This window comes from Peromyscus leucopus, chromosome 9 (genome assembly GCF_004664715.2).
Source record: "Peromyscus leucopus breed LL Stock chromosome 9, UCI_PerLeu_2.1, whole genome shotgun sequence".
Classification (NCBI taxonomy): Eukaryota; Metazoa; Chordata; class Mammalia; order Rodentia; family Cricetidae; genus Peromyscus; species Peromyscus leucopus.
The window spans coordinates 93,571,153-93,598,457 of record NC_051070.1 but is presented as its reverse complement, the minus strand read 5'-3'; the positions used below and the strand labels follow the sequence as shown (position 1 = coordinate 93,598,457).

The window sequence follows — 27,305 nt, the reverse complement described above, 5'->3', positions numbered from 1 at the left end:
AAGAAGGAGAGAGAGGTCAGAAAGACAGTTGTACATATGTACATGTACACACACACACACACACACACACACACACACACACACCTTGTTTCTCACCATATGAAGCCTTGTACTGCTAGAGAACTCTGTCAACACAAAAGCCATCACTAGATGAGGCCTTTAGGCCCTGAAACTCTAGAATTATGAAGTAAAATAAGCTCCTTTCCCTCAAAAAAGTAGTCTGTTTGGGGCATTTCATTATGGTAACTAAAAAAAGGACTATCTACTAGCTCTGACACACACTCAGCTGTCTATTTTATTCACCAATATAAATTTGATCACCCTCAATCAAATCGCCATTAGAAGAGGTTATTTCCTCTTCCAAAATCCGTACTTGTTGCTGTCACTAAGAAACTCAACATATAGCAGGGGATATTTTGTGCATATTAAATATCTAAAGACAAAGACCCTAACTCTTTAACTCACCTCTTAGCACAGGGCCACGTGATACTAGGCACATAAAAAGCATATACTAAAAAAATACACTAGCTCATAATTCTTGAATGCACCTAAAACAGTTTAAATAAAATACTATCATAGAAAGTAATTTGGAACTTGGGAACTTAGTAAGAATGTTTGCTGTGGGTACATACAGGATCTAAATTCAAATCCCCAGTACCCACATAAAAAGCAAGGCATGGCTGCATATACCAGTAACCCCAGCCTGGGGAGGCAGAAACAGGTACATATCAGCTCACTGGCTAGCCAGCCTAACTGAAATGGCCAGCTTCCAGTTCAGTGAGATACCTGTTCTCAAAGCAGTAAGACAGTGAAAGCGGAAAGCACTCAATGCCCTCTTCTGCAATATACATATATGTATATATCATATGTCATTATAAGGAATTTTTTCGAGGCTTAATACTTTAAGGACAAAAACAAAGCTAAACACAAGTGTAACAAGAACACCATTCTCGATAGTTCAGAGATTTTGAAGTCTGAAGTACAAGGTATTTTAAATTTTCAATAAACAGTTTCTCTCCATAAAACTTATCTTCAGACTCATTCATTTATATCTTTCATGTAAGAAAATAAAAGTTTATATCCTAATAGGATCCTGTCTACAATAGCTCTAAAATGAAAAGAAGTCAACAACATAAGCCATAAAAACTTACCATGGGATGAGGGTCCAAACCTTCTAGCATCCGTCTGACATTGTTCACAATTTCTCTAGCATCATAGTTGGGCAGTTTACAAGCCCATCCAGTCCCAATGCCCTCAGCACCATTAATCAAAACCATAGGGATTATGGGGATATACCACTCGGGCTCTACACGCTGATTATCATCATAAAGGAACTTAAGCAAGTTATCATCCACAGCTGGAAAAAGCAGTCTTGCCAGAGAGCTAATAAAAAGAAATAGGAGAATATTGCTCTGAGAAACGAAACTTCATAAAGACTTGACATTTTAAGAAAACCCTCTGGAAAGAATATATTTTTAATAATTTTTACCATATATTATAATAAAATTCACCTAACATTAATACAAAAGGCATATTTTTTCCCAAACACAAGCCAGTATCAGAGTCCTTTTTTACTTACTTACTTTCTTAAATTCTTTTATGTTGTTAAATAACTTTGTAAGAAGTTCCAATTATTCTGAATAAAATACTTAACCCATTTTTAGTTTAAAGAATAAAATTAAGTGCAGAAAAAAAAGTGTATATTTATTAGGACTGATTTTACCAAGAATGCATAAAGAGGCCGAAAGACTTCATGTTCTTTGTAATCAAATAACTCACCCTCAGTAAAATAACTAATTCTCTCTCCACCGCTTTAATTCTACTAAACTTTTACTTGTTATAACAAACTTCAAATTGAACTTCATGTCAGGAAGTTAGCAAATGGTTTACCTTAACATTGTGAAAATATAACGAGGGCTTGCAGCATCTTTGCCACCATGAAGCCGAGTTCCAAACTGACCAATGGGCTGAAGCAAGTTAATGTTGTTACTGCCCACAAAATTCTGAGCCAAATTCACAATAGTCATCATCAATGCTTGCTGCAGAATGGGAAAAGACAGAATATATGATTAATAGTCTAAGATTTTGAAACTATGCCTTGATTTGTATTAAAATCTAAACTCTCAATTCTATTGCATTTTCAAAGACCTCATAAAAAGAAAACTACTCTATTATGAATAATTATCATTTAGTATGCCAATAATTACTGTTCTCAGTGGACTCCACTCATAATGCTTACTTCGCCATGATGATAAGCAGACATTTCAGCAACAGATCCAGCCAGCTGGGCGACTTTTACTTCACGTTTATCATTCCTCTTGAAACAGGTAAACAAAACTTTTCGTTGGCCTGGTTTGAAGCCTATTTTTAAAAAGAGCAACCCTCCTTTTAAAATACTTTAAAACTACTTTTAAAATTTTGTCATCACTGCATGAATCTCAGCCTCACCTTCTTTCCCCAGACTACCTTCATGACTAACCTCTGGTAGGCCATGTAATCCACACTGTTGCCAATCTTCCACAAAGTTTGTTAACTACTCTTTTCTGTCATTTTTATATGTTATAAATAAACTATCTCATAATATCAGCTCTTTTAATGTCAACATTACATGTTTGGGAGAAAAAAGAAAGACATTTACAGTTCCAAAAGAGTACCAATTAAAGACCTTCTGGACTTAAAGAACTTTCCAGAGGTACCATACTTCTTCCACAAGAGACTCTTTCATGTGACCCAATAACAGCTATAACATAAGTATTAGCAGACAAACAGCTTGATGATTTCTATTAGCACATCCACAATCAGGAAAATTCTTACAAATGTTTACTGTAATGGTTAAGAAGGTAGACTTTAGAATCTTGGTAATCTGGATATTCATACCATGTGAATGAACAAATTACTAAACCAGTCTCAGTGTTCTGAAAGTAAATGAAATTAAAACCTTTCTAGTAACCCCTCAGTCATAAGATTATGTGACATTATGTGCTTCTCTCTTCTCCTTGCTTGAGACCAATGAACATAGCAATAATCTTATCCACATATGCTGACCAGATTATGAGACCAGAACATGGAAGACATAAGAAGAAGAAATATGGCTATTTTTTTGAAAATGTCATGATGTAACTGAGGAAACAAAATTAGCACAGATAATAAGAGGAACATAAGAAGTGGCATAGAAGTTCATGCATCTGATGCGAATTTAGACTGAAGGAATACTTCATAGAAGGGACACAGTCTCAGGCTAGACATGATGGATGCACAAAACTGCTACTAAATTAAAACCCAAGCAACACGAAGGTGAACAAATTTGCTATGACTTACGTAACTGGGGCTGGGGCTTTCCAAATAGAAAAATCAGTTCTAATTGCAAAGTTTCCAAATTTTTAAGCTAAATTACATTAAATAATTAGATTTTGTTAATGAGATATGAAGGCATTTTAAAAAACTTATTCTCCAATAAATTTTTAGATAAAATTCTGTTTTACTTAATTTTTGAAACTTCAGTTTTAGAAATTACTTTTTTTTAAAGAGAGCTTTAAAGATTGACCTTAATTTTCCTGAAAAAACTCAAAGGAATAGTAAAAACTTCAACTCTCTCACAACTTATCTACCACAGAAGTTTTAAGCTCTTTTGAATCGAATCTTCATGATTTGTAAGATTTCAAGTAAGAATTTTAAATGGACCCCAGACTTTGGTATTTTAAGTAAGAACTGAAAATGGACTGTAGGAGGGCTAAACCACATGAAATTAAACCATACAAAGCATGTAAGATGAGAAGGACTTTTACATTACTCACCATCCACAAGAGACGGTATAGATCTCTCATTGTCTGAATTTGAGAAGAGAATTAATTCCTTGTTGATGAAATCATTGTACGTCAAATGCTTGGTTGCCGTACCATATAAAAATTGCTAGGAGAAAAGTCACATGGCAAAACTGTCACTCTTCCTACACAAGTATAGCCTCACCTCCTTCCCCCAGATCACATCATGACTAACCTCTGGTAGGCCATGTAACCTACGCTGTCTCCGATCCTCCATAAAGTTGGTTAACCATTCTTTTCTGTCATCAATCTTCTTCTTACTAAATGCCTGAAGAAGTCCAAGTAATAATGTCACGCGTTAAAATTAATTTGAATTTATAAATGGTAAGTAATTAATTCTGGAAAACTAAAGTGCTTTCCCTAAATTTTGGGGGTTTTCTGTTTGTTTGTTTGCTTTTTTGAGACAGGGTTTCTCTGTGTAGTTTTGGTGCCTGTCCTGGATCTCGCTCTGTAGACCAGGCTGGCCTCGAACTCAGAGATCTGCCTGGCTCTGCCCGCCCCCCCTCCTCCCCCCAGTGCTGGGATTAAAGGCATGAGCTACCGCCGCCCATATTTGAGCTGTGTCTTTTTATTAAAGAAATAATAAAGCCATGAAGAAAAAAATACATAAATTTTACAACTTTAGGTACTATACTTTGAAGAAAGACTCATCACACAAAACCAGCTCTGGAAGGAAACATACAACAGGCAGGGAATAGCTAAAGAAAATTATCTTTTATTAGCAGCACACTTACCAAGGTAATGGCAGCATCATCTTCAGGGCCAGCATATCTAAACAAAATACGATGCCTTTCCATATCAGCAAAATATTCCTTTGCTTCTTTAGCTGTACTGGTACCCAATCCTGTATGATTTAATATAAAAGAAGGTCACAAATAACAATGACTATTCAAAACCATCAAATAAAAAGCATATAGAGGAAGTCATTAAATTGGTACTAAATTGGTACTAATTGATCAAGCTTAAGACAGACAAATCAAATATATACCTCCTGACTTAAATAAACAATGCTACATATTAATCATTGTTTCTGTCAACAAATCCAACTCAAATATGATCACATTCTGATTTAAATATCAGGTAATGGAAACTAAGCAGAAAGGGACTTGCTACATATTAAATGAAACTAAGGAAGCACAATGGGCAAAATTTAAGATGTGGGAAATTTACACAGAATAAATTTATAGATTATATAAGCAGTCATTTTATAAAATTAAAAATTTATTAATGAATTAAAATGAGAAAATATGAAAAGGGAAACATTCATGAAATATGAAAATATTACATTCAGAGATTAAAGAGACCCATAAACTAGATGTTAATTATTTGGATCTTGGCTTAGAATATTAAGTATGCAATATATTAATGTAATCATGAGGAAATTTAACATTGTTTGGATTTTTAAATATGTCAAAGAAGAATATGGATACTTGTTTAGATGCATATTAAAATAGTGACAGTTGAAATACTTTAGTGTCTATAAGTAATTTTAAACTAACATGGGGTACCAAGAAAGGTGATAAAAATAGTGATTGTTAAAATGCATAAGCAGTCTTATTCTTATACAATTTGTGTGTGTGTGTGTGTGTGTGTGTGTGTGTGTGTGTGTGTGTGTGTGTGATAAAACTTAAGTGCTAAGGGGAAATTCTGAAACTTTATTATTATTATTTGTGGGGATTCAAAATTTTTCTTAATTTCTATGAAAAAAATTTCAGTCAGCAACAAACTGCTGGTTTTAAAATCTAAAAGACAAACTTTCAAGGTATTTTTAATACTCTCATAAAAATAGATTGCATAAGCAGTCATTTCACAAAAAAATTAAAAATTTGCTCTCTCTCTGTGTCTCTCCCTCCCTCTCCTCCTCTCCCCACTCATCCCTCCCTTCTCTCTCCTCTCTCTTCTCCCCTCTCCTGTCCTTTCTCCTCTCCTCTCCTAAAAAAGAGAATATGGATATGATAAGATAAAAAGGTCAATTACTGAATCTACTTTGAAAAAGGAACTACTTGTTTTAAGTAGGATAAGTAATGAAATTTTTTTGTCTGAGTTTATCAAATGTTACTGGACTGGACAATGTAAATATATATAATGGAGCTTTTTGTCTAAATCTGTCTAATGATAATGGACTAGACATTGTTAATGTAATTCTTGACTGTAACCTTCTTTTATTATTTTAGACCAAAAGGGGGAAATGTGGCGATATATTGTGCCCCCAATATATTGTGCATCCTAATAAACTTATCTGGGGTCAGAGGACAGAACAGCCACTAGATAGACATAGAGGCCAGAAAATGGTGGCACACATGCCTTTAATCCTATCACTTGGGAGGCAGAGATCCATTTGAATCTCTCTGAGTTCAAAGCCACAATGGAAACAGCCAGGCATGGTGACTCATGCCTTTAATCCCAAGAAGTGATGGCAGAAAGCAGAAAGGTACATAAGGCATGAAAACCAGGAACTGGAGCTGGTTAAACTTTTAGACTTTTAGCAGCAGTTCAGCTGAGATTCATTCTGGATGAGGACTCAGAGTCTTCTAGTCTGATGAAACAGGATCAGCTGAGGAATTGGCAAGGTAAGGTTGCAGTGGCTGGTTCTGTCTCTCTGATCTTTCAGCGTTCACCACCCCCTCCCCCAAAAGAAAAAGAAAATGAAATTAAAAACTAAAATACAAACCTTTGTAGTATTTTATTTTCCAGGCTTTCTGGTTTTCTATATGTTTTTTCCATTCATCAAATTCAGGAATACTATAAAAGGAAAGTTCCTGCTTATTTTTGCTTGCCTTAATTTAAAAAAAAAGAAAGAAAGATTAGTTCTTCTGCTAACACTTAAAAAACCAGTGCAAAATTAAAACAATGCAAGCAGTACCTTTACAATGGGAGTAATGAATTCTTCAAGAAAACCATGCTTCAAAAGTGATGGCCAATTGTGATGAATAAAATTGATGAGAAGGCCTTTGATGTGAGAACCATCTTGATCCTAAATAAATGTAAAGTAAAAATTATCATAATTTTATAAAATGCAACGACTTTTAAACAAATTTTAAAATGTATGAGTGAAGCCAAGACAAAATTCCATTCAAATGTAGATAAGTAAGCATTTTATAAAATAGTATAGATCAGATTACTATAAAAGAATTGTCACTTAAAATACAAGTATAGTTAACAATACACTCAATATACCTGTCCTTACATAATATATACGTTATCAATATATATATTGTATGGTGTACCTGACTACAGAAGGTTTAAAGGTGGAAAAATACAAACACGGTTATAACCCCCTTCTCTGGGCAATGGCAGAGGAAGTCCTTTGAATATTTACAAGTATTTACCTGTCTTTTCATGACAAAAAAAGCTGAAAAAATTCTCCTTAAAACTATATAGCAGCTTTTTCTTTTGAATTTCTCCACAGATGCTTTCTAACTTAAAGAGACAATGTTGGTTACATATGAAGTTCTTCCTTTTCAGTATTTTAGTTCTTTCTTGATTACTGCTATTTTAAAGTCCTCCTGGGTTTTGTTTATTCCAACTTAGGCCAACATGTGCCAACAGTGACCATCAACCTATCAGGTCACCGTTTCTCACTTACAAACACCACCGTTTCATTTCTATTTCCACATAGGCTTAGTCACTGTGGTAGAATACTGTGTCCTGCTCTTTCCATAACTGCTGCATTTAAGAACATTTTTAAATAATCAATAAGGTTAATATCTCCCACAAAATTAAATAATATAAAATGAGCTTCATGTGCATGTTTCCATATAATAATATGTCCTCAAGAAGCACATAATCTCTTTCACCTATGCTATTTCCTGAGACAATTACCAAGAGACAACCTAAGGGCTAGGGGTGTAGTTCAGTGGTAAAACATTGGTCCCAGGTCCAGCATGCATGCATGCATAAATACATACATAAGACAATCTAAAGATATGAACTATAAATATGTAATAACTTTCAGACCAACCTGATCAGTCATAATCATAATCTTTCCATAACGTAAGGTTTTCAGAGATTCTGCATCATCATAACTTTTCTTGTATTGCAAACCAACTATTTTAATAATATTGTTTATTTCTGCATTTTCCATAATCTATAAAAAAAGGAAAAACATGAAAGCATTTTTAAATTACTATATTATTTGAAAAGTGAATCTGAGTCTACATTTGAAAATTCAGTTTTAGTAACATGTTAGAAATCTCATGAATACCCGTAGGATGTATACAAACCTGTTTATGAGACGCTTCTCGCACATTGAGAATTTTACCCCTGAGTGGGAAGACTCCATATCTGTCCCTCCCAATCACACCTAATCCAGATACAGCTAGTGACTTGGCAGAGTCTCCTTCTGTCAATATCAGTGTGCACTCCAGGGAATGTTTGCCACCTGGAAAATATTTTTAAATTATATATATTTTAAGTTCCTTATTTCACTGATGAGAAAAATGTAATCAGAAAAATTATCACAATGATAATGAGAGACTAACAGTCACCTTATATTATGCTTAATGAAGATTAAGCTGTAAATATATTGTATTGAATTCCCAACCTCTTAAAATAGTAATATATAGTACATGAAGCAATTTCTCCCTTCCATCCGTCCTTCCTTTTTTCTCCATGTATGCATGGTCCATATGTACTCACACAGAGGCCACAGCAGGAAAACAGTTGTTGTCCTCTATTGCTCTTCACCTTATAACAGCCTTGAGACAGAATCCTTCACTGAACCAGAAGCTCACTGCTGCAGTGAGGCTGACTGGCCTGCAAGCTCTCAGGATCAATATGCACCCACACTCAACCCCTGTGGTGCAGTACTGGGGTCAAAGGCACATACAACCATGCCCAACTCTGTACATGGGTGCTGGGATCCAAACTTAGGTTCTCACGCTTGTGCTGCTAACACTCTTAGCCACTGAGTCACCTCCCTAGCCCCATATGAAGCAATTTCAATTATACTCTGAACAGAAAACAACCAAATAATTAAAGGTTAAACTTTTAAATCTTTAAAAATTGGTTTGACTCTTACCAGCATCATTGGCATCATCCAGTTTGGGAATGCCTTTGATTTTACTGTATTTTACAGATGAACACTTCTTATTCAGCTGAGTCTGAGCTTTAAATTTCACCCAGTTCAATATGCTTTCTACAATGCCACAATTAGAGGCCTTAAAAATAAATAAATCAATCAAAGGTCAGTGGTATAGAAAATAAACTGAAAATTCATAAGTCCACCTAAAATTTATAGAACTGCCTATGATAGCTAGAATCCAGGCAGTTTGAAGACAAAATTATAATGATGATGATAATACATTCTAGTAAATTTCACTCAATTACAGTAAAACTATATTATAGCTAGTTAGCAAAACTAATTCAGGCAGCTATACATGCAATGACCTACTGTACTGAAAGACAAACATGAGAAAAATCCTGATAAACTTCATGAAGAATCTGTAAGGCTCTTGTAGGAAGCAAGGCTCTTACTACTAGTTAACTTCACAAAAGCTTAACCACTCATTAATTTACTAATTGGTAAATTTAGACATTGTTATCTCTGATATCTGCCAATCAAACCCTGAAATCCTATGAGAAAAACAAAACACAACAACAACAACAACAAAAAAAAAATCCACTGATATAGAAATGACATTAGAGCCAGGCAGTGGGGGCACACGCTTTTAATCCCAGCACTTGGGAGGCAGAGGCAAGTGGATCTTTGTGAGTTCAAGGCCAGCCTAGTCTACAGAGCAAGATCCAGGAAAGGCACAAAGCTACACAGAGAAACCCTGTCTTGAAACACCAAAACAAAAAAAGAAAAAAAAAGAAAAAAGAAATGACATTAGGAAACTCAAGCACAGGCCTCATTCTGTTAACAACAACTTCACCTAACACACTGTGTATAATTTGCTATGAATTGGTGTGATGACAACTTGTTTCCCTAAAAGAGTAAGAATCTTCAATCCCAAGTCTTAAAAGCTTTTTTCTTTTAATCGTCCTTAGTGATGTGGTTTCAGACATAGGAAATAGTTTTCTTGACAATTTCATAAAAAAAAAAGAAGCAGTAACCTGCACCAAATCTAGTCGACTCACTTAAATGAAATAATAACAGTATCTACAACCAAATCTCTTCATAAGAGCAACTGTTATGAAGACAGAAAGTTACACTGTAATTTGAGCTCAGAATTATTATGAATATTTTATAGGCTTCAAAGCTAGAACTTAAAAGGAAATCTGCTTTTGTTTCTTAGACCCTACCTTTGAAAACCTAACATTGAGATTTAACAAACACATTCACCACGGCCACTGTACTCTGTTCCCCCACCACACTATACAGTTCCAAAGGTGCACGTTGGGGAGGAGGGTTTACAATGAAAACAACTTTGGCTAGTTGATTACATGATTGCATTTCCACTGTCAAACAACTTTAAAGGCCCCTCACAGATAATTAGTAAATGTTTAACTGGTAGTACTACTAACAAGGGAGCCAAATGAAATACTGAATAGTGTACAACGAATTACAAGGAGTCAATAGTGGCTATAAAATCCAGTTATAAATCCAAGATTTATTATTTACTTATACTGTCATTTTAGAAGGAATTTTAAAAGCCAAAATAATATGTACAAATTCAAATATAATTTGTAATAATGTAGAAAATACTACATTTTGTATAGGATATCCTATACATACACAATATATGTATATACCCACGTATGTTATGTGTGTATGTGTGTGTGTGTCCGTAGAAGAATTTGAACAAAGGAGTAGAAAGATGAAAACAGGAGACTGGGAGGCATATTTGTCAATGGGATACTGGAACTTTACAATGGCCAACACAAAGCTAACACACTTAGCAATGTAATTTCCTACTTTTGTGCTTGCAAAAACAATTAATAGTTTAATGAGACAATGTGGTCTACATTTTTAAAATTAACAGAATCAAGTATATTATCTCATAGTTTAAGTATATGTGACCTACAGTTACTATGATAAAACAAAATTTAGTCACAAATAAAATAAGTCAATAAAAGAATCTATTTACTCTATTCTCAATAACTTGAAAAATTATACTTACTGCTTTAAAAAATTTTTCTGATAGTTGGCATTTGGACCCAAAACTTTTGGGCTGCAGAGTCATGTTTTCCTTAGTTTGAGAATCAAAGGTTGGATTTTCAATAAGACAATTAATAAAAACCCATATATGGTTTTTAACCTGGGAAAAACACAACAAAAATATCAACATCCAAACAGCCATGATGTGGTAACTCAGCAGAACACATAAAGCATCACTTACTTGAAACGGCTTCACTGACACACCAGCTTTGTTCTTTTTCTTAACTACTTCAATCAGCTTACCAACAACTTGATCTACTACGTAATCCACATGCCGTCCACCCTGCAGAGGGAAAAGTACAGAATACAAAATCTTCTATAGCTAAAGGATCCAGCATCTTGGTATTCTCACTACAACTATTTTCTTGAGAAGTATGAGTCTGAGAATGATAGTGAGGATTTAAAAAGATGTTTTAGGTCACAGTGCCAATAAAGTATCTTCTGTAAATCTTTTCTTCATTCCACATCTAACACCAGATCTAGAGCATTTCCTAATACCCAAAACCAGTTTTCTGATTATCTGAGCACCAAGTGAATGTTCAACAAAGTAGCTAACATAACTCAGAGGTTGCACAGATACCACATATTGATTAATGGCTCAGTCCCTCAGGACTGCTTACAACTTTCAAATTCCCCGGAGCTACCTATCCATCTGTATAACCAGGGGAATCCCATATCCCACTCAGATCTGACAACTGGTCAAGATCATTCATAGAACTCAGGAACATATTTCACTGTCCTTTAATAGTTTATTATTAATAAAAAGGGCCAGGCGGTGGTGGCGCACACCTTTAATCCTAGCACTTGGGAGACAGAGCCAGGTGCTTTGAGTTTGAGGCCAGCCTGGTCTAAAGAGCAAGATTTAGGACAGGCACCAAAACTACACAGAAAAACCCTACCTCAGGGGAAAAAAAAAGATAGTCTTCCCCAAGAGTCTCACTATGTATATAAACCACTCTTAAGGCAGGCTCCATGCTCAGCAATAAATGGCCAACAGAAAACAAACTCAATGGCATTTCTTCTTTTTTATGTTTATCTTACAGGCCTTTTGCATATATATTAGTTCCAATTTTGTGTCTTTATGGGATTTCTATGTGTGCAAAGGAGTGTGTCTCTGCATTTAGATGTGTTTCTTTTGCTCTTTTTTTGGCTCTTTTTCTTCTGTTTGTTTTTTACTATTCCAATTTGTTCATTTTTATTTTATCATATTTTATTTTTATTATTATTTTTTAGATGTCTGTTTTCTAATAAGAGAGAAAGAAAAGGATATGGATTAGAATGGGAGGGGAGGTGGGAGGATCTGGGGGAGGGGAAACTGTAATCAGAATATATTATATGAAGAAAAACTACATTTTCAATTAAAAAAACTTAGCAACAACAAAGATAGAACTCACTAAAAGCCACACGGACAACATACATAGGATAAGGTACAGGGAAATCCATGTAACTTCCTAATCTTCTTCAGGAATATCATCCTCTCCCCAAACACTACAGTATATTTAACCTGAGATATCTCCGAACACACTGCTTAGGGTTTTTTGTTGTATGCAAGACTGTGCTACCCCCACCGGCCCCTCGGTTTTTAAAAAGGCACACAAACCATGTGACTCAGTTCAACTAATGCGATGTGAGCAATTACTGGCTGGGTGATCCTTCTAGGAAAACTATTATATCCTGACCAAAGGTGGTGATTTGGCTTAGCACTATTTTCTTCTCCCTAGAACTTGGAAATGAGTTATAGAGAAACAATAGTATTTGAGGATAGGAAAAAAAGCCACATGCCATAAGTGATAATAAAAAAGAAAGCCAGAAAAAAGAGGCCCCTAGTGGCATTACAGCACCACACAGCAGCAGCCTAACAGTTCCTAGAAATGAGAGTAAAAAATAAATAAATAAAACCTTTCAACAAGGTTTTAAATCACTGTCTAACCAAATAAAGTCATTACTGGGTTAAATTTCTGTTGACCAAAACACGTGATATTTACTTATTTTAAAAAATTATTACAAATCACTGCTTTAAACTAGTCTACAGTATTTGCTTGCATTACTAACTGCTTTAGTATTATCAGTAGATAATCCCTTTAAGTTATTTATTCATTCATTCATTCACTTGTTTTTTGCAGAGCTGTGGATTAAAGTCAGAGCCTCTAACATGCTAGGTAAGCACTCTACCACTAGGCTACATCCACAGCCAATGTTTTTACCTTGATTTTGAAATCCAAAGCCTCCAGAAAAGGGTTCAAGCTCCTTAGACTAGCAAATAATGTGTTCTACAACCTGACCCCTCAAAAAGCTCATTTCCTATTATTCTCTATCACACTCTAAATTCAGAATACAAAATAACAACAATCTTATCAATCTAAATTTCATAAAATATGTTCAATGATAAATAAGCATATTAACTTCTCAGTGAATTTTTAAATACTTTTAATATAGCTATTTGAGAAAAATAACTTTCATTTTCATGAGTCAAATTTAAAAGTCAGACATTTTCGTTGTTTCTGTTTATTTCATTATTTAAAGTACTATTTTATCGATGATTTGGAAACCAAGCATATGGACACTTACCTTTGTAGTTGCAATACTATTCACAAAGCTGATCTGCTGGAATCCTTTTTCACTCAAAGTGAGACAAACATCCCATCTTTCATTTGCAAGTTCATGAATAACTTTGAGGGCTACCCCAGTTTCATCCAGTTTGTCTTTCACATAAAGGTCTACATAGCTGCGAAATCCATTTACCTATTAATTTATAAAACAATGAATAGTCACTCATAGGTCAACAGTATAAATACATGCCATTAGTTATTTCCCTTACTTCTGTTCTCATTTACAGCAGTTTTTACCCAAGATGCAAGCCTTGATCAAGCATTCCCTTCTTTACCCCTGTTTGTAGAGCATTCATTTGTGTGTCTACTTGATGAAGATGAAAAAAGATGGCTATTTAGGGAAGTTATAATAAAGTCTTCCATAAAACTAATTCTTCTAATGTGGCAAATGTTACCATCCTGTATGAGTTCAGATATGAGGAAAATTAAAGCAAAAGACATCTCTATCATTATGGAAAGCAGCTAACCAAATAAATTAATTTTTACAAACACAGCAAAGAACTGAGACTGTGAAATAACTGTCATTCTGAAGCCTGGAGAGAGACACATGCTGAAGAAAATCACAGACTCTCAGTATTTGCTTAACTCGAGCACAAGTTTAATAAAATAGGAAACACCTTACAGTAGATGTTTTAACTAATCACTACTGGAAGAATGCAAGCATGCAAAGCTGCTAGGGGCTATGATTAGTGGTGGAGGGGTTCCTATCCTAGCATTTTTTCCCTCCAGGAACCACATCCCATGGAAAGATCAGAATGATCAATCAAGAGAAAGATACACTTGTCAGGGTGCAGCCTAAGAGAAGAAAACAACAGCCAGTGGGAAATCCCCCCAGACTCCATTTTCTTACAAAAAGAAAACAAGGAGGAGGGGGCTTATTGTGTAAGTCCAGCAGGCCTCAGAATGCAGACTGAGGACACTTAGGGAGAGCCACTACAGCTGGGGAAAAAGAATTAGGGCAGATGAAAAATCTCTATTCATGAAATATGTGTATAAGCACTCTGAAACCAACCTGTAGGAAACGGCTCAATGTGCACTCCAATCTAGGATTTAATCAGTCTTCTCTTACATGCTACCCCCAGCCTAATAAGCCTCTAATAACAGTGAATTTCACCCAACAGAGCAATAAGACACAGATCATCTCTGCCAGGTAGATCAAAGACATGAACAACAAAGAATAAAAGGAAATAAACTTTGAACACAGTCTAACTCTTCGATAGATTGACGTAAGTCCAATAACAAAGCCTACCTCAGAACTACTACTTACACAATACAAAGTTTTCCACAAATACTTTCAGGAATACCAAAGAATTATAAAAACTGAAAATAAAGTAATCATCAGAAATAGCTCAGGAAGAGCTGGGTAGATGGCTCACTGGTTAAGATGACTTCCACTCTTGCAGAGGACAGACAACTCAGGTTCAATTCCCAGCACCATATAAAAGCTCACAACCATCAGTTATTCCAGGTTCAGGGGATCTTCTGGCCCCCACAGGCACAAGACACACACATGGTGCACAAACATACACACAGCTCTAACACTCATATGCAGAAAATAAACCCAAATAAAAAAAAGCATCTCAGACACATCTCAGATGTTCTAACAGGGCATTTAGCATCACTATTGTTAGTACAGTAGTCTCTACTGGAAAAGGCATTCCACTTCAGTAGAGAGATGGAATTCAAATAATAAAGAAAATGGAAATGCTAAAAGTCAAAAGCACTGAAGACATAAGAAATGTCACTGACAAGGCTCATCAGTAGGAGAAAAAAACTAATAAAGTTGAAGGCAAGGCAACAGAAGCTAAACAAACTAAAACAAAGAATAAAATAGCCCAAGCCTCAAGTGTGATAAAGCTAGCATATCCTGTACACCAGAGGGGAAGTTGAAACAATTATGCCTAATAGTTTTCAAAATTTGTGACAAAAAAACCAACAAAGCCAAGACGCTCAAAGAACATGTCACAGGTTAAATGAAATCACAAACAAAACCACCACGCGCGTGTACGCACACGTACATATAAAATCCTAATGACAAGCAGAGGAGAAAGAAATGTGTTAAGCTTACCAAGAGAAGAACACAGAGAAACACATCCCAACAGACTTGTAATCATGACCTATGCCAAGCAGGAATTGAGTGGCATCGTTACACGCTGAACAAAAACTACTGTCAACCCATAATTCTGTTGAAAATATTATTTGAAAGAGAAGAAAAAAAAATCAAGACTTTCTCATACACTAACAGGGAATTCATTGTCAACTGTTCTAAAAGAAAGGTTAAAGAAAATCCTTGTGCAGAGGTGTAAGATTAAATCAAAACATTAAAACTAAACAAAACAGCACATGTGTGCAATTGCAAGTACTCAGGAGGCTGGGGCAAGCCGACTGCTTGAACCCAGGAGTCATAGGCCAGCCTGGGCAACTCAGATTGACTAGATCCCCAAAACAACAAATAACAACAAAAACAAATATGCACAAGCATTTTGTGTGTGTGTGTGTGTGTGTGTGTGTGTGTGTGTGTGTGTGTGTGAGAGAGAGAGAGAGAGAGAGAGAGAGGAGAGAGAGAGAGAGAGAGAGAGAGAGAGAGAGAACTGAAAGCTATACTAATATTTCTTCTGCCTCCTTTTCTTCTCCATATGGTGTTCACAACCTATATAAATAAAGTGAATGATCTTGGGCTTGGGAGATAGTTCAGTGAGTAAAACACTTGCAGTAAAAACATAAGGACCTGAGCCAAAATTCCCAGAAGCAATATAAAGCCAGGCACAGCAAGGCACAACTGCCATCCGAAAACTCCTACAACAAAATTGAGGCAGAGGCAAGAGAATGCCCAGAAACTGATGGCCAACAAGCCTGGCATTTGCAGCACCATGAAGTGGTGGGAACAACAGAGAAACTTTGTCTCGAACAAGTTGGAAGGTGAGGACCAAAAGCTCAGATTATCCTCTGACCTTCAAATTCACAGCATGGCACATGTACATGTACACACATGTACACACACACACACACACACACACACACAAGAAATAGCTAGTGACAATGACACAAGGAGTGGAAGAGATGACCTGGGGTTATAGACTTATGAAGTTCTTTAGCTAAATGTGAAATATTAATTAATTAATATTAATTATTAATTAAAAAAATTAATTTGTTTACCACAAATCCTATGAAAATTACTAAAAAGATTTTCAAGGATAATAATGTAAATATTATTTATATAATTATCTATTAAATCTATGAAATTATCTATTATCTATTAAAAATTAGATTCATTTTTTAATTATCAGAGGACAGACACAAGAAATAGAAATTACCTAGTAAGATGACAGCTAATAGATTAAATAAAACAAAAATCACTTTAAAATATTAATAATTTAAATATACCAGTTAAATAGGATCAGACAAGATCTATAAAACAAGATACAACTATCTGCAGTCTACAAAATAACACTTATTTTACAAAAGACACTTACAGGCAACTTCTTTCCATTAAACATGACCTTGACCCCTTTACATGAACCAGCCAAATCATATGCTCTTCTAGTCATGAGGGCCACAATGTCCTTGTCAAGTTTTTCCATCTTAAACTTGGCTAGATCTGGTTGGAATGTTATACATGTATAATCTTCACCATCAAAATGTTTAATTTTGGCTTCAGAAGTCTTCATCATATTATTCATCCATGTCTTTAAGAGAAGATTAAGTAAGTATTTCTTTAATGCTTCTAACTTTCATAACAGAGACTCAGCTCACAAAAACATTCATTTACTACAATATTTGTATTTTCCAACCTCACAACAACAAAACACCTTGAAACTGATAATATTAAAGTTAAACTGTAAATATTATAATTATACCAGGTTGGTACTGAAAATAAACTGCACAGCTTTTATACAAAGTCAGTGAAGCATCTCTCATATTCAATATGCCCCATGAATTTTTACAAAAGTAAACAGACATGTTTATCTGATAAAATTATTTTACCTTATGTAGAATTCAAAATACTCTTCTAAAGGCCTGCCAGCATTTCTTAACTACAAACATGATAACTCAGCGAGCTTTAAAGCATGCTTTAAGTGGTTGCATCTGCTAAATAAAACATCCTGCCTTGAGAGAACGATAGAGAAGCTATATAAAAATCTAGGTATTCTGGTATCTCTTTGGTGATTTGCTTAATAGTTTTAAAAATGAAACTAATTTTTTAAATTTAATTTTTAAAAATATTTAAACTTTTGTTACCTAAGCAAAACAATAAAACATTTTTAAAGAAATGAAAACAATGTACACATTACTATCATACCTGCTTAAAACTATGTTTGTATTCTTTGCAAGCCGTTTCTACTGTAAACTTTGTACTAAAAATATTACAAAGTTTTGCACCATAGCCATTACGGCCCCCTGTAAAACAAGTTAGATATAAAAATTTTAGTTAAAGTTCTTTTAAAGGAAGTTATTAACTAACCTATCATAGAGCAAGTCTGACATAAAACAATTCTATTTGTTGTATCAATTTTTTCAATTACTGACTGTAAGTCCTATGTTTAGTGTTTTTTATATTAAAGAAATATTAGGATTTAGCAATATGATAGGTACTATATAGCATACTATATAGTATCATTAAAACATTAGTGATTTGCTACTCTCATAATTTAAGAAAAATAAGTTTAGTATCTTCTGACACAGTAAGTCTAGGTGAGTATGAAATCTGAACTTCTAACAAAGTCACTTGATTTATATCAGCTTCTCAGAGCCTTGAACTTAAAAAAAGCTATCAACCTACTGAGGCAACAATGTATTTCCAAAGTATCTTATATACAGAGACTTTTTCACTAGATCCACTTAAGGAAAAGTAGTTAAAGTCTTTTATTATCAAAGACTATGTGAAGGGTTACAGAGATGGCTCAGTGGCTCAGAGCATTTGGGTTCAATTCCCAGCACCCATATAGAAGCTCATAAACCATCTGTAATTCCATTTCCAGAGCAGTTGACACCTTCTTCTGGCTTCCATGAGAACCAGGGACACATGTGGTACACAGACATACACATAGGCAAAATATCTATACACGTAGAATAAAATAATAAAAATTTAAAGGACATGTGCATATATAATAACAGACAGGTACCATAGTATTGTTATCTAAATCAAAACCTCACCTATCAGTTACATCAGAATTTCAGCAATTTTATTCTAAAAGTCTACATATTATCTAACTTTTAAGATACTATTAAAATTATATAATCAAAACAGATGACAAATTTTTATGTTTTTTTAAAAGGATTTTCTCACAATGAAACTTCACAGGTTGCCTTACATGTTTTAAGAAATGGGAACTTAGAAATTTTATGTTAAGAAAAATGATACTTATCAATTAAAATTCCATTCAGACTTTACCTGTAACTTTTTTCTCATCATCATCATAATTACTTGATGTTAAAAGCTGTCCAAAGATTAAAGCAGGAACATAAACTTTCTCTACTTTGTGTTCTACTACTGGAATGCCTTTCCCATTATTCCAAATGCTTATAATATTAGATTCACTGTAAATACATAAGCAAAATTTAGAACTTAAATTAAATGTTAATTTCCACAAAAGTATTGAACTATAAAATAAACTTGAATGGTTACAACTGAGATGTAAGTCACTGTCAACTGGGAAACACTGGCATTATCTTGATGAAGACATGTACTTCAGTATTAGTCATAACTAATGTTAGGATCAGTAAGGTCTGCAAGATAATACCAAAAAAAATTTCTAGAAGAAACCTTTCTCCATCTTCAAGAAAAGAGTAAAAGGAGGCAACGTAAAAAAAGTGTGGTATAAATGGGCAAAAATGGAAAATTACAGATCTTTAAAACAACTTTCAAATATTTTTACCTGCTTAGCATATATTATGTATAATCAATGATTATTTGTCATCAATCATCATAATTTCAAAAACTTTAAGTTTGGTACTTCCTATATTCAGTAATATGATGACAAAATGGGACTTTCAATTATGGTACCTCTATTAAAAACAGTTTGAATATAGAAAAAAGTGTATTTTAGCACATGTGCAGTATTATTTGAGTTTCAGGCTTAAGAATCGTCAGGTTAAAGGGATAGTCAGAACTCTGGCCAGTGTGCTTCCCACCGTTTTTGTTCTGGTGGTAGAAACCCATGGCCCCACATATTTTAGACTTATACTGAGCTACAGTCCTAGTCCTGACGTTTGGTTTTTAATCAGGCAGATGCTAGCAGATGAATTATTTCAATACTAGCCATCCAATATATAATAAGCTTTAAACTCTCCTATAGGTTGTACTGAATTATCTAACTTCTAGAATAGTTGCCACACTATTTGTAGCATGTCTTACTGCGTACTATTTATGCCTTTTACAATTTGACATTTTATTCATTACATCATAGAACACTTTGGGGAAGCTAAATGGAGTAGTGTAACTATTGAATGTTATCCTCCTCTTCCTACAAGACATTCACAGGCACATATGTAAAAAGAAATTTAAAAGATCAAAGTGCTATATAAAAATGTTAAGTACAATTCAAAGGATCTCAAAGATAGGCATCAGAGAAAATGTGATCAGTTGTATAAACAGCATACCATTTCCCCCCTTTGAATTCTGCTTTAGAGCAACTTCTTAAATTAGAAACCTAAGCAAAAACTGTAATTCTGAAATAAAATTCACTTTCTTTAATAAAAACATTAATCCTATATAGTATATGTAGTTAAAAATAACCTAATGATAGCAAATTCATAAAAGTTAAAATATAAAATAAATCTAAGACTTGAAACTTGTAACAAAATGCTTGCTATAAATTTTAAATATATGCTAAATCCAGAATGAGAAAAGGCTGTGTAACTTATATCAACGATTTATAAACAAAATAAAAATCAAGAGGAAGTGAAAAGTACACCATTGACCCTTTTTCTTTGAGGTAGCTGAGAATTTTCTGGAAGAGGTAATTAGAATAAGGTGATGATAAATAAAAACTGACATTTGATTATCACTAAAAAAACAAAGAAATTTATGTATATGTCTCACTCATATCCACACAAGAATGTTTGTGGATTATAATGGAATTAAAAAAGAAAGACATTTTTATGCATCAAATAATAGGGGAAGAAAGACAAAATGTCGAATGTCATGCACAAAATCTAGATTTATACACACACATTATACATACTTATACACATACAGAAAATAAGAACAGTAGAAGAGAGAAGCTGAATATGAGCAAGTTACAATGATACACATGTATAAAAATGTCACAGTGAAACCCATATTTTGCATCTAACTAAAAAAATTAATAAAAATGGGCCTGGAGAGATGGCTCAGTGGTTAAGAGCACTGGCAGCTCTTCCACAGGTCCTGAGTTCAATCCCCAGCAACCATATGGTGGCTCACAACCATCTACAGTGGGATCTGATGCCCTCTTATGGCATAAAGATGTACATGCAGATAGAGCACTCACATAAAATAAATAAATGTTACTAAAAATGGTTGTAAAAGAGAAATGCTCTGCAGAAAATGTAGTAAGTTAGTAAGTAAACTGCACACACCCTTAACTAGTCTACAGAGTACAGCCCCATTCTTTGTCACTCTGTTGAAATTACTTAAGGCATTTTTAAGTACAACACTGTTGACTTTAAGTAGCTGGAATTAATATAAAAGAACTGAATGACCGCAACAATGTCCATCAAAAAACCAGTGAAGAACTGAGGACAGTGGCCCTTTCTAAGCCAAGGTAGAAAGATGATAAATTTGAGACTAGTCTGGACTATCCTACAGATAGAACTAACACAAAAGAGCAAAACAAACAAAATATATTTAAGAAAAGCCCCCCTTTCCTTAGTTTTCTACCTGAATCATTTAGTTCTGAATTTTGTATAAGCTTACAGATAATCAAACATTCAATACATATACTCCTTACTAGCTCTCTTCAGAAAAAAATACAGTTATTTATTATATTTAACTGATAATTTCCTAAACAAGGAAGAAAAGGAATCATGACAGCTAAAATTTCCTTGAAAAACTTCTGTGTAATTTTTAACTTATAAGTACCTGTATACCTAACTATATAGTCTCAAGAATGTTTTAATAAAAGTGATTCAAATAAAAAAATAACAAAATAAAAAGCATAAACTTCAATAACATAAATAAAGGAAAATTTTTTTTATAATTTGCAATTAATTTCATGGTGTAACCAAATACTAATTATTTTTGTTTTATAGTTTTATTATACTATTAATCTTAGCCATGCCCTCAGAAATTAAGTTACTGACAATAAGAGTTATCATAAGTAAGACTTAAATGGCTAAATTACTATTGACTTTAAAAGGTATAAAGCTCTCACAAAAGCATGCTGATAGAAGACAAAACAAAAAGTTTCTATTAAAACTATTACATGTTCTCACATTCTTCTCCCATACATATCTTCCCAAATAAGGTCACCACAGTGAAACCTAACTAGCCAAACACCTGGTAGGCGTTCTCTAATACCCAGCAGTATTCAATTTATTAACTAAGTCATATATAATGGAAAGAGCCAAATTCTAGTCATGAAAAATAAATCCCCCAAATAGCACTAACAATCTCAGCCTGATGTGCTGAAGAAGGAAGAGTAGGAAGGAAATATGGATACTGCTCTAACAACTAAAATAGAACCAATAACACCGAAGAAAAATGGTCAAGGAAATGCTTTCTGAGGAAATGGACATAAAGGACAGAGAAGAAACAAAAATAATGAAATCCAAAGCAACAGGGAAACAAAGCCATAGAGCCATGTATAATACACAATTTGATGAAAAATTGGGGATTACATGAATAAAACAACTTATCATAAAAGAAATTAAACTTAAAATATACTTACGGATCAATAGAAACCTTAATACAGGTCATGTTCTTGTCTCTCTGCTTATTGTCAGCGGCATTGACTACAAGATTAAACATCACAATGAGTAATACAGCATAGAGGTTCTATAAACTCACAAACACAACTATATGTGCATCCCAACTTAGTAACATCTGCAAGTGGTGACAGTCGATGGCTATTAACCTTTCTAAATAAAACTTTACTTAGTAATTCCAAATTCTTATGATGTTACAGCAAATACATGCATGCACACACGCAGGCACACACGAATGCACATACACACCCACACACATATAAGGCAGGGGGTGTTTATTGACTACAAAAATAAAAAAGAGCAAAAACATCTGAATCTAACCCCCAATCCAAATTTAAAAGTAAAACAACATATGGTTTACTTCGTATCTTGGTGAGAAGATATAGTTACCTTATCTTAATCTCCTTCAATAAACTAATATTTTACATGCAGATCAAACTGATTAACTAGTTACTTTTTAGTTAAAGTCTTTAATACCCTTATGATTCAAAATTCTAAATCTTAAATTATAATTTTTTTCTTTGTAAAATTAGTATCTCAAGAACTTATGAGCACAGAAATTCCATTTCCGGATTAAAAGATGATGTAATAACCCTCAACCAGCAGCATCCAGGAGGAGGCCAGTGTGTGAATACAACATATAACCAGGTCTGCCCTGTCACTTTCTCCAAGGACTTACAGGAAGAAGTTCAGAGAGCCACACAATCACAGTCTAAGAAACCTCAAGCTTTAGTAATAAGCTGAGCAGAGAATTTCTATAAAGTCCAAGGCTAAAAACTTTAACAAAAGTATAAGCACTGCCTGAGGCTATAAGGCATAGCCACTTCATTTTAATTGTATCAATCATAGGATTTAGAAGGGAGCAAAGGTTACTAAACTAAGCTGCCCAACAGAACTACATGATCAGTGGGTGAGAAAAACTAAATTTACAAGTCCAACCTCCAGTTCACACAATCTGCCAAGATAAGGCCTTATAGTCCTCATATGTAACATGCTCCCTAAGTAACCATGATGCTAAGAAAACCCAGATGAGGCACACATGAGAGCAGTTTCATATAGGATCACAAATACAACACTACAACTGCACACATGAACAAACATCAGCAGAAAGCTTCGATGCCAAGAAATACAAAGCTATTATAGCTGGGTATCTCTCTCTCTCTCTCTCTCTCTCTCTCTCTCTCTCTCTCTCTCTCTCTCACACACACACACACACACACACACACACACACACACAGATGTACACAAAACCAGCAAAATACTTTTTAAAGTTACTGCAAGATTTGCTTGAGATGTTCACGGCCAATACACTGACATTAGTAGAAACACATGCATTATGTCTTAAGTAAGTACTCACCCAAAATTTCATCAAAGATCTTGTATAAGCCTGGAACAAAGGTAACCTCTCTGCAGTTCATTCCTACATCTTCATCATACACCCACATTAACTGTATCAAGACAATGATTCAAAAAACAGTTTTACTCCATAAATCCTTTAACTCCAATTTTACATAAGGTAAATCCCTATTGTCAACAAGGTATAGTGGTTCACATCTGTAATCTCAACACTTATATGAAGCTGAGGAAAGAGAACTGTCACAATTTGAGGCCAATCTGGGCTACATGTGAGTTCAATGCTAGCCAGGAACTACAGAATGAAATCCTGTCTCAAAAAAAAGAAAACAAAAATCTATATTGTCATGTACTCCATTAAAAACGGGCATTCAAAGTTAAGCATATATAACTCCAGCTAGAGTCAAGTTCAGCATTCACAATGAACTTAACTAAAATTGAAAAGTCGTTCATTTTGTATTACTTGTATTTCATTCACAAATAAAGTCAGCTTTAACATAAGGCTGTTAACTCAGTAACAGTTTGTGCTTAGCCATGTATAAGGCCCTGGGTTCAACCCCAACACCAAACAAAACACTTCTGATTTCAGTTTCTCTGCCAGTTTCAGAAAGCATCGTTTAGCAGTACTAATTCTAACCATTCTACAGCAGATGGGGACCCTAAATCACATTCCTAAGGCCTAGAGATTTGTATTCTGTCAAAACCTCAGAATCACTAAAGCTAGTACTTATATAATATTCAAAACTATGATAAACATCTATTTATACTTTCGTTTCCTGATTTATGTTTATTCTACAGACTAGGTAGCACAGAGTAAAACAATAAGTCTGACTTTGGGCTTCCCACAATTGTTAGAATCAAACAGGATAATATATGTAAGCCAAGTCCCCAGTAAACATAAGCAAGTCAATCCTAAAAGGTACCACTATTAAAGTAAACTACAGCACACACTATGTTGAACTTTCAAAAAATTCTTTTGGCAGCTGGGCATGGTGGTGCACACCTTTAATCCCATCACTCCAGAGGCAGAGACAGGTAGATCTCTGTGAGTTTGAGGCCAGCCTGGTCTACAGAGCAAGTTCCAGGACAGCAAAGGCTGTTACACAGAGAAACCCTGTCTCAAAAAACAGAACAAAACAATTTTTATGGCACCATTTTATTCTATACTTCTGTATTCTCATGTCCATAACTTATCTCCATAAAGTAATGAACAGACTTCCACTTCTCCTAGGTGTCTCTCAGAGTTCAGTTTGTTTTGTTTTGTTTATCTTTTGGTATGAGTTTCAGGCCCAGGGTCCTGTGCATTGTGAGCTACAACCTTAGCTCCTCTCTCCCTTCTTCAGCATGATCATACAGACATGAAATCACAGGCTTAAAACTACATAACCACGGGAGGACTTGTCCTGGAGGAGGTGGGAATGGGGGGTAGGCTGGGGACAAGGGGAGGGGGTGGGAGGGGGGAGAATAGGGGAACCCATGGCTGATATGTAGAACTGAACGATATTGTAAAATAAAATAATATATATATAAATATATATAATATATATATATTTTAAAAAAACCTACATAACCACAATTTTATTGAAATATTTAAAAAGAAGATTACACATTCCCTAATCTCAATCAATTTTAGCAAGTAATTACCTGGGTCAAGGGTTCTACTGATCCAATGTATGTATCAGGACGAAGGAGAATATGCTCAAGTTGGGTCTTCTTCTGGTACACTCTCTCGACAGATAACTTCTTAGAAGAATCATTTTTGTTTGCTGTTTCCAACTCTTCCTTTTTTGCAGCATTGTTCTGGTCAAAAAGAGTCTAAAATTAACCAAGAAATCAAATTTAAATATCCTACCAAGGGGCAAACTAAAATGTGTATGGAAACATGACATGGGACCCATCTTTGAGAGTCACTAATATTCAAGTCCTAAAGATCACAGTTACTTTATGGACTGCCTTACAATAATCAGAACTGGTAAAACAGACCCCATATAGCTAAGAAATCAAGTTAATGTTTTGTGTTCCTCAAGATTTGCCAAGGATTCAGGTTGTAGACAGGTTACAGAATCATAATAAAAACTGAGTGGCTTTGAGGGTCACCCAAAGCAGCCTATATAGTTAATAAATACAATATGAGAGGCAAGCGGATCTCTATGAGTTCAAGGCCAGCTTGGTCTACAAAGCAAGTTCCAGGACAGCCAGGACTGTTACACAGAGACCCTGTCTCAAAAAAACCAAAATAAATAAATACAATATGGCCAAAACTAGCATGGTCATTATAAAGCCATCAATTTGCTCATGATCTTCTTGATCATGTCAGTTTTAGCTCAGGGTGACCCAATACTGAAGTACCTACTGATTCATTCCTCTGCTAGTTCCAAGGATATAAAGCTAGGCAATGGTAACCATTTCTACAACAGCTGAGAACCAAATCAAACTTCCAAGTCTAAAGACTTCCCTGTCTTCCTCACAGTAACAGAACATTTCCTTTCAAATTTCCTAATGCTGACTAATATGGCACCTCATTAATAAAGGGATTAATATGGCCTATTTTCAGCTTCTTAACATAAACATGTTTTAAATCACTTTTTAAAATGACACTATATATGTTTAAAAATCAAAATGCATGCCTTTTGAGTAATCTAAACAAAAATAAGACTTGTATAACAGAAAAACCTTGAGGAAATTCAAATATCAACTATAATTTTTCAAGGTCTTAAATTTTATATAATATTAAAGGCATTTAAAAGTTTCAAGTAGTACTAATTTTACTGATTTTTACTATAGTCATATTTTCTTTCATTTATATGCTTATCCATAAATAGTGCTGATTCAATTAAAAATAGCTTTGTACAAAAGAAAGTAACTATTTCATAAGGTTTTCATATTCTATTTCTGCTAAGGTTTTGATGATGAACTAGCTGACCAGAAGGTAAACTATGTTTTTAAAATATCAGTTCCCAATTTTCTAACAATGTTCTCTGCTATTGTGATGTTTATAGAAGTAAACTATTTTTTTGTTGTTGTTGGTTTTTTTGTTTTTTTTTTTTTTTTTTTTTTTTTTTTTTTTTTTTTTTTTTTTTTTTTTTCGTGACAGGGTTTCTCTGAGAAGTAAACTATTTTTAAAATGGGCACTGTGTTGGTTAATCTGGTCAAATTGATAGGATGTAGAATAACCTAGAAGACAAAACTTGTATTTGTGAGGATGCTTTAAACAAAAGAGTTTAACAAAGATGGAAAAAGGCTACCCTGAATGCCAGCAGCATATACAAAATAAATAGAATAAAAGGAGAACACCAGCACTCATCTCTGTGCTTCCTGAATGCAGATGCAGTTCCTTGTACCAGTTAGAGCCACTTTCATGCCGTATCTTCCCCTCTGAACTGTCCAAAGTAACCCCATTTTGTCCTAGTTTTAACCAACTTCTCCCAACTGCAATCATTCTCATCTTTTTTTTTTTTTTTAACTACAGCATAAAACAACTTGTTTTAAACAATTGAACTGAGAGCCCTCTAG

At 34.3% G+C, this 27,305-nt stretch overlaps 1 protein-coding gene across 2 annotated transcripts in view; it reads right to left on the bottom strand.

Moving 5' to 3' along the window:
• Top2b (DNA topoisomerase II beta) overlaps window positions 1-27,305 on the bottom strand; it is a 63,807-nt gene that overhangs the window by 21,428 nt on the left and 15,074 nt on the right. For both annotated transcript variants that reach the window (XM_028875671.2, XM_037208680.1), the window contains exons 2-21: window positions 25,437-25,592; window positions 23,797-23,887; window positions 22,403-22,466; window positions 18,925-19,070; window positions 17,833-17,930; window positions 17,006-17,218; window positions 13,492-13,665; window positions 11,105-11,206; window positions 10,886-11,023; window positions 8,842-8,980; window positions 8,045-8,202; window positions 7,783-7,908; window positions 6,685-6,795; window positions 6,493-6,598; window positions 4,556-4,665; window positions 3,997-4,089; window positions 3,795-3,909; window positions 2,240-2,361; window positions 1,891-2,039; window positions 1,152-1,383 (exon numbers count right to left, since the gene is read on the bottom strand). In XM_028875671.2, coding sequence (XP_028731504.1) covers window positions 1,152-1,383; window positions 1,891-2,039; window positions 2,240-2,361; window positions 3,795-3,909; window positions 3,997-4,089; window positions 4,556-4,665; window positions 6,493-6,598; window positions 6,685-6,795; window positions 7,783-7,908; window positions 8,045-8,202; window positions 8,842-8,980; window positions 10,886-11,023; window positions 11,105-11,206; window positions 13,492-13,665; window positions 17,006-17,218; window positions 17,833-17,930; window positions 18,925-19,070; window positions 22,403-22,466; window positions 23,797-23,887; window positions 25,437-25,592 — 2,643 coding nt within the window. The remainder of the gene's footprint in view (window positions 1-1,151; window positions 1,384-1,890; window positions 2,040-2,239; window positions 2,362-3,794; window positions 3,910-3,996; window positions 4,090-4,555; window positions 4,666-6,492; window positions 6,599-6,684; window positions 6,796-7,782; window positions 7,909-8,044; window positions 8,203-8,841; window positions 8,981-10,885; window positions 11,024-11,104; window positions 11,207-13,491; window positions 13,666-17,005; window positions 17,219-17,832; window positions 17,931-18,924; window positions 19,071-22,402; window positions 22,467-23,796; window positions 23,888-25,436; window positions 25,593-27,305) is intronic.